We start from the raw sequence: 6,162 nt of genomic DNA on the forward strand, positions 1-6,162 counted from the left end.
CCGTACGCATCATCGCCCTTTTCTCGTCCGTCGCACTCAGCCAACCGATCGACCGACAGGTGGGGCAGACGCCGCTGCACATTGCCGCCTGGAACGGCCACGACAGTGTCGTCCAGCTCCTTCTTCATGCGCGCGCCGACGTCAACAAGAACGACAAGGTGTGCAGCGTGCGATGATGGACACTATTGTCTTATGTGGTGTGCAGGCAGGATGGACGCCCTTGTACGTGGCCTCGGAGAAGGGCCACGTCGCCGTTGTCGCGTTGCTGATCGCAGCCCACGCGCGAGTCGACCAGCGAAGGGGGTGCGTCGATGCATCGATCGTACAATGAAGTGCTGATCCTTGTGTAGGATGCGTGGACGCCGCTGCACGTCGCAGCCTGTAATGGGTACGCGGCTGTCGTATCGCTCCTGCTGCAGGCGAGCGCCGATGTCAACAGCACGAGCAAGGTCATCCATCACACGCCCTTGTCTCGGCGACTTAGCGAGTTTTTATACAGGCAGGATGGACGCCTTTGCACTTGGCAGCTGTCAAGGGCCACGCTGCAGTGGTGTCGCTGCTGCTGGGCGCCAACGCCAACGTCAACCAAACCGATCATGTATGCTGTTGTTCTCTAGTCCTTTGTTTTCATAAATGGCTCGCGGCGTAGGAAGGACAGACACCGCTGCACATCGCAGCCGAGAAGGGCCACGCGCCCTTGGTGACCCTCCTCCTCGAAGCCGACGCCGACATCAACATCAAGTCCAGGGTCCGTCCGATTGAACGAGGCGGCGTGATGTACTCTTCTATGCTAGGCCGGGAGGACACCGCTGATGCTCGCCAAAGAGAAGAACCACGACAATGTGAGCGCGATCCTCGAGGACATTATGGCCTTCAAGGTAGCCTGCTTGACAACATCTAGGAACTGATAGCCTGTGACGCGTAGCTCGTCGACGCGGTCCGGCAAGGCGACCTCGACCAAGTGTTTCATACCATCGTCCACGAGCGCGTGAGCCCAAACACGATCAATTCGGTACGACGAGGTTTGCGACATATCGAGTTGGACAAAATTTGTCCATGTTAGAATGGCGAGAGCTTGCTGTTCACGGCCGTGCTGAGCCGCAACGCCAAGATGACGCGCACGCTGAGTGACGCGGGCGCCGACGTCAACAAGGGCGACGAGGTGCGATACCACACAAGAGCCTTCGTGACCGAGATTATTTTGCGGTATAGAGTGGCCGCAGCCCGCTCATTGCCGCCATCGAGCTCGACCACTTCCCGACTATCATTACGCTGCTGCAAGCCAAGGCCGATGTGAACCAAGGACCACCGGTACGAACATCGATCCTCGTCGCCCTTATGATTTCTTCATGTTTTTAGGGAGGCATGACGCCTCTCTGCATGGCCGCCTTCAACGGCCAAGAAGCCATTACCAGCATGCTCTTATCGTGCAACGCGGATGTCAACCTCCCGGGCACTGTACGTGTGCATCCAACGGCACATAGATCGGGTGTTGATGCGGGCGTAGGACGGGCAGAGTCCGCTGCTACTGGCCGTGACCGCGGGCCACAAGGGCATTGTCGGCATGCTGCTCGTGGCGGGTGCCGACGTCAACGGTGCCAACGCGCATGGCTACACGCCGCTCGCGCGCGCAACAATGAACGGCGATAGCGTGCTTGTCGAGATGCTGTTGGCTGGCGGGGCCGATGTCAACCAAACCGACAAGGTACCTCTCTCCCGACTGGTTTAATCCGCCCCCAACCTCGGACTAGGACGGACGGACAGCGATTTTTGTGGCCAGCTCCAAAGGCGACGATCCAATGGTCGACCTCCTCCTCGAAGCGCACGCGGACGTGACGATCGCGAACAAGGTACACGAAAAGCCCGAAAAAATGGCGCGAAAATCTGAAAAATACGATCATATAGGCTTGCGAGTCGCCCTTGCAGGTCGCCATCAAGCACGGCTACCGTAAAATCGCCCAAAAACTCCACAGCATTCTCGTCCTCGAGGCGCCCAAGGTACGTGCATGTCTCAACTCGCTCCTTTCGATCGACGATGCTTATGGGACATGTGATAAATTAGATCGAGCTCGACGAGATCGAGCTCTTGTCCGAGCAGCCGATTGGTCGCGGCGGCCAAGGCATCGTATACAAGGGGCTCTACAAAACAACCGAAGTCGCGATCAAGACGGTCTTTGACAAGGAAGGTATTGCGGCGCTGGAGATTGAGATTGAAAACATCATTCGGTACAAAATGCTCCAGCAAGGTGTACCCTAACCTCCCCTACCCCTAGGTGCAATTCGCCGTACATTATCAAGCTTCTCGCGGCCTACGGCCTCCACACGAACGAACCCAAGATGGTGCTCGAGTATATGAACAGCGGCAACCTTCGGCACTACCTTAACCGCAAGCGCGACGGTCTTCCGGTCGCGCTCGAGTTTTCGACGCTGCAGATCGCATGGGTCATTGCAAATGCAATCTGCGATCTCCACGAGAAAAACCTGCTGCATCGGGATTTGAAGTCGGACAACGTGCTCTTGTGCTCAAAAAACTACATCAAGCTCGCCGACCTGGGCATCTCGCGGCAGTACGACATCCACACGATGACGTCGGCGGTCGGCACGTGGCACTGGATCGCGCCCGAGGTGTTCGACGGCGGCCACTACGACTTCTCCGCCGACGTCTACTCGTTCGGCGTCATCCTCACGGAGCTCGAGACGTACCAGCGGCCGTACTGGAACGTGCATCTCGGGCAGATGACACTCATCGATCAAGTGCGCAACGGCGTGCTCCGGCCAACGCTCTCGGCCAAGTGCGACGAGTGGTACCGCCAGCTCACGGAAGCGTGCTTACGCCACGACCCAGCGTCGCGCCCCAAGGCCAAGGAGATCGTCAAGTGCCTCGAAGGCCAGATTGCGCAGTCGCGGAAATTTATAGACAGAAGTTGGGAGACCGTAGGCTTTTTTATCTAGTGTACTAGCATCCTGTGATGTGATTATTCTATCTTCTTAGGCGTCGTTCGCGGCCATGACTATGGTGCCGCTCGCCAATCTCGCGCGCGCGGCCTAATCGTGTTAATGCTATTAGCCACTTGGATCCATCGTACTGCATTTCATCCGACTTTCAAGGTCCTACCACTGAGCAATATGAATTGGTCGGTCTCTCAACGTCGTGAGTGATGGTTCCTTGTGAGCGCATTAAACGTGGGAGCCACAACGGCTACGATACCGGTCGACCATCGTTGTCTAGTACGCGGGTTCCAAAAACACGCTAATTCAAAGAGCTGGAGCCACCAATTACCGTAGAAATAGCCGTGCAAATGCCGCAACGGCTGGAGCAGGAGCACAGCCGACACTCCATCGATCTTTCCGGTGACGGAACACCCAGAGGCCAACATCGCCGCGGGTGCCGAGCAGAGCCCAAGGATTCGCTCACATTTTTCCCGAGGTGCGCCTGGCGTAGAACTACCAGATCTGGGCAAAAAATGCACACCACCAGATGCAGACGCGCAGACGTTGTCTCCATTGACGCTTTGACCATACACTGTAGGCGTCGGGATGTCCTTTCGCAACACGCTCGCAACCTACGATGCTCTCATCGTCGCTCGTGATCGCGACCATCAAGATCATCGCGGCGTTTCTCCCATGGACCGACGACCTCTGGACACTGCTGGGCGTGCTTCCGGCGCACAGCCGGCCAATCCTTCGCGTGAAATGACGGACGCCGCAACGCCCATTACAACGCATACCGCCATGAGTTATGCGAGCCGAACGACGCATTGGCCGTCGACCACGGTTACGGTTGAATCCATCGAGCTCGACCGCTTGCGCTACGTGGACACGCGCGGCCTCAATGGGTTGCCACAGCCGGTGACCACGCGTGTCTTTCGCTGGTCCAACGTCGGGCTCACGGACACGATCCTGTTCGGGGACGCCGACAACTTGGGGCACTCGCTCGCACCCGCATCTCGCTTGGAAGAGCTCCATGTTCGGTCTTGATGGAGGAAGACTAAGGGCGACACTCTGGAGAGCACAATCACGTGGTCTGACAAACCGTCCACGTCACGTCCAGTGAGTGAAGGTTTTGATTTGGTACCTTCACTCTTACTCCAACAGCACAAGCTTCCAATTTCCGACTCTTCACTTGTCGATTCGTCACCTGGTCTTTCGATGCGTGTGGCTCTGGAAACGATCGAGCATATTGCAACGTTCATCCCGTCGCAACCTGCGCTCCACGCGTTTCTTAATGTCCTTCCAGAGCGGACGCCAGCGATGGAGCTCGTCCGGACGTGGGGCAAGACAGGCGGCACGGCTCATTGTAGCTTCTCGAGCTTTTCCAGGTTGACCATGTCCTTTGACGCGCGCGTCGTGCAGCACTACGAAGTTGACCCGGTGTCGATTGCTGCGTACGCTATTTCGACACCGTTCGCACCGCGCGTGTCGGTCAGCGTTGGCAACATGGCGCAGTGGACGCGCTACGTCAACGCCATCGCCCATCTCGTCACATCGGTCGAGTTGGACCCCATGCCCGGCTTGGACGATCCCATCCAAGCAGCTGCGCTTCGTGACGCACTCGTCGCGTGTCCGCGCCTGCGCAAGCTGTGCGTCCGGTACTCCGACTGGGGCGATGCCATGGGTATTGTCGCAAGCATCGACTGCATCCTCCGTGCTGCACCCTCCATGTCGCGTGTTTGCCATATTGATATCAAAGGCTCGGTGACCGTACACAGTCTCGCCGCGTCGAGCGTGCACAGCCTCGTCCAGTGGATTGAGGCGGGAGAAGCCACCCACCTCCGGCTCCACCATGTAAACGTGGCCATCGACGAAGGCGGTAGAGACGGCGTTGGCGCGGCGCTGGCGTCAGCGATCTCGCGCTCAACGACGCTTCAAACGGTCGACTTGAAGAATGTTACGTTCTTCAACACGCAGGGTCTCGTCGGCCAGCCGCTGCCAGCAACGACGCGCGAGTTCCACTGGGCCAGCAACGACGACGCGCCACGCCTCCCGACGGCAGCGACGCTCACACGCCACCTCGGGGCTTCGCTGGCATTGGCCTCGCGATTGGTGGTGCTCCGCCTTGCTGGCAACAACACGCTGTGCCCAACGACGCTGGTCGCCGAGCTCGCAGCGGTGCTGCCACACATGCAACACCTCGGCAGCTTGCACCTCAAGGGCAACTCGCTGCAAGGTGTCGACGTCTCGCCTCTCATGGCGGTCCTCCCATCGCTTCCCGCTTTGGAGACGCTGCGAATCAAGATGGCCCGGCTGGACGACGCCGGTGCGCGGGCGCTCGCGTCGGTGCTTCCGCACTGCACCTTACTATGCCAACTGCTGGTTCAAGGCGGTGCGTACAACGAAGCGTCGTCCGAAGCGCTGCTGACGGCCACCGCATCGATGCCAGCTCTCGATTACTTGGAAATGGACGTGGCAACCGACTGCAACGAAGGCTGGATGCAGCGACTGAGTCCGCTGCTCGCAACTTGCGCCACGACGACTGCATGTATGGTGTTGCACAGCGTCAATGTCTCGTCGTCAGCATGTGCAGCGTTAGCAAGCGCCTTGATCGATGCGGGTTTGCGTGAAGTCTCTCCGGGGGGGCAATCCTACCGGGTGGGGGTTCCGACATGTAGCGACGAGGCGAAGGAGCAGTCGAGCTGCATCTCATTAAAGAACCGCAACTTGTTGCTCATGTAACAATGACAACGATTGGCGGCTGAGTTCTTTACGTCGCTCGTCGCTTTGAGCGCAAGACAGACACGTTAGCTTGAGTAGTGCGAACCACTACGGGACCTCAAAGGTCTCACTTCAACAACAAGCAGTACACCGCATTTTTGAGTGCCCCGGGACTGCCCTCGATGAGGCCACTGCAGAAACAATCAACTGGTTCGAGTACTCAGTTTGTGGTCATATGAATCTGGAACCGGCGGGGGATCGAACCGGTCTCTATCTGGTGATAAAGAGTTGTGTAGAGGCTCTAGGAAAGCCGTATTTACGACCGAGGGCACCATTCTAGACCATTGATTCTAAACTGCATTCATTGAAACGCTGCGCCACCAGACGCTCCGCGCACCAATCTGTTGCGTGGGCTCATCCTTCTAGACAACTGCGAACTCGGAGATGCATCACCTCCAAGAGCTTTTGCAATACTACATAGCAAGATGTCAACTCTGAACGCGACGTTTC

The 6,162-nt window shown here is 57.9% G+C and overlaps 3 protein-coding genes across 3 annotated transcripts in view; all 3 read left to right on the forward strand.

The window, feature by feature from the left end:
* The window catches only part of SPRG_21605 (TKL protein kinase), a gene marked incomplete at both ends in the record, with an annotated part of 3,827 nt that extends 778 nt beyond the window's left edge, over positions 1 to 3,049 (forward strand). Inside the window, 12 exons of the mRNA XM_012354830.1 lie at positions 60 to 158; positions 206 to 307; positions 351 to 449; positions 500 to 598; positions 650 to 748; positions 1,360 to 1,458; positions 1,508 to 1,705; positions 1,752 to 1,850; positions 1,906 to 1,998; positions 2,063 to 2,226; positions 2,274 to 2,934; positions 2,993 to 3,049. Coding sequence (XP_012210220.1) covers positions 60 to 158; positions 206 to 307; positions 351 to 449; positions 500 to 598; positions 650 to 748; positions 1,360 to 1,458; positions 1,508 to 1,705; positions 1,752 to 1,850; positions 1,906 to 1,998; positions 2,063 to 2,226; positions 2,274 to 2,934; positions 2,993 to 3,049 — 1,869 coding nt within the window. The remainder of the gene's footprint in view (positions 1 to 59; positions 159 to 205; positions 308 to 350; positions 450 to 499; positions 599 to 649; positions 749 to 1,359; positions 1,459 to 1,507; positions 1,706 to 1,751; positions 1,851 to 1,905; positions 1,999 to 2,062; positions 2,227 to 2,273; positions 2,935 to 2,992) is intronic.
* A 519-nt stretch (positions 3,050 to 3,568) lies between these two features.
* Positions 3,569 to 3,978, forward strand: SPRG_15730 (hypothetical protein; the record flags this gene model as incomplete). Its single annotated transcript, XM_012354831.1, has 2 exons — positions 3,569 to 3,655; positions 3,796 to 3,978. The coding sequence occupies 2 exons, from the start codon at positions 3,569 to 3,571 to the stop codon at positions 3,976 to 3,978; spliced, it is 270 nt and encodes an 89-aa protein (XP_012210221.1).
* A 348-nt stretch (positions 3,979 to 4,326) lies between these two features.
* SPRG_15731 (hypothetical protein) lies at positions 4,327 to 5,685 on the forward strand (the record flags this gene model as incomplete). Its single annotated transcript, XM_012354832.1, has 1 exon — positions 4,327 to 5,685. One exon carries the CDS (start codon positions 4,327 to 4,329, stop codon positions 5,671 to 5,673), a length of 1,347 nt encoding a protein of 448 aa, XP_012210222.1. The 3' UTR covers positions 5,674 to 5,685.
* Positions 5,686 to 6,162: the final 477 nt, after the last annotated feature.

This window comes from Saprolegnia parasitica (assembly GCF_000151545.1).
Source record: "Saprolegnia parasitica CBS 223.65 unplaced genomic scaffold supercont2.185, whole genome shotgun sequence".
Taxonomy (NCBI): Eukaryota; Oomycota; class Saprolegniomycetes; order Saprolegniales; family Saprolegniaceae; genus Saprolegnia; species Saprolegnia parasitica.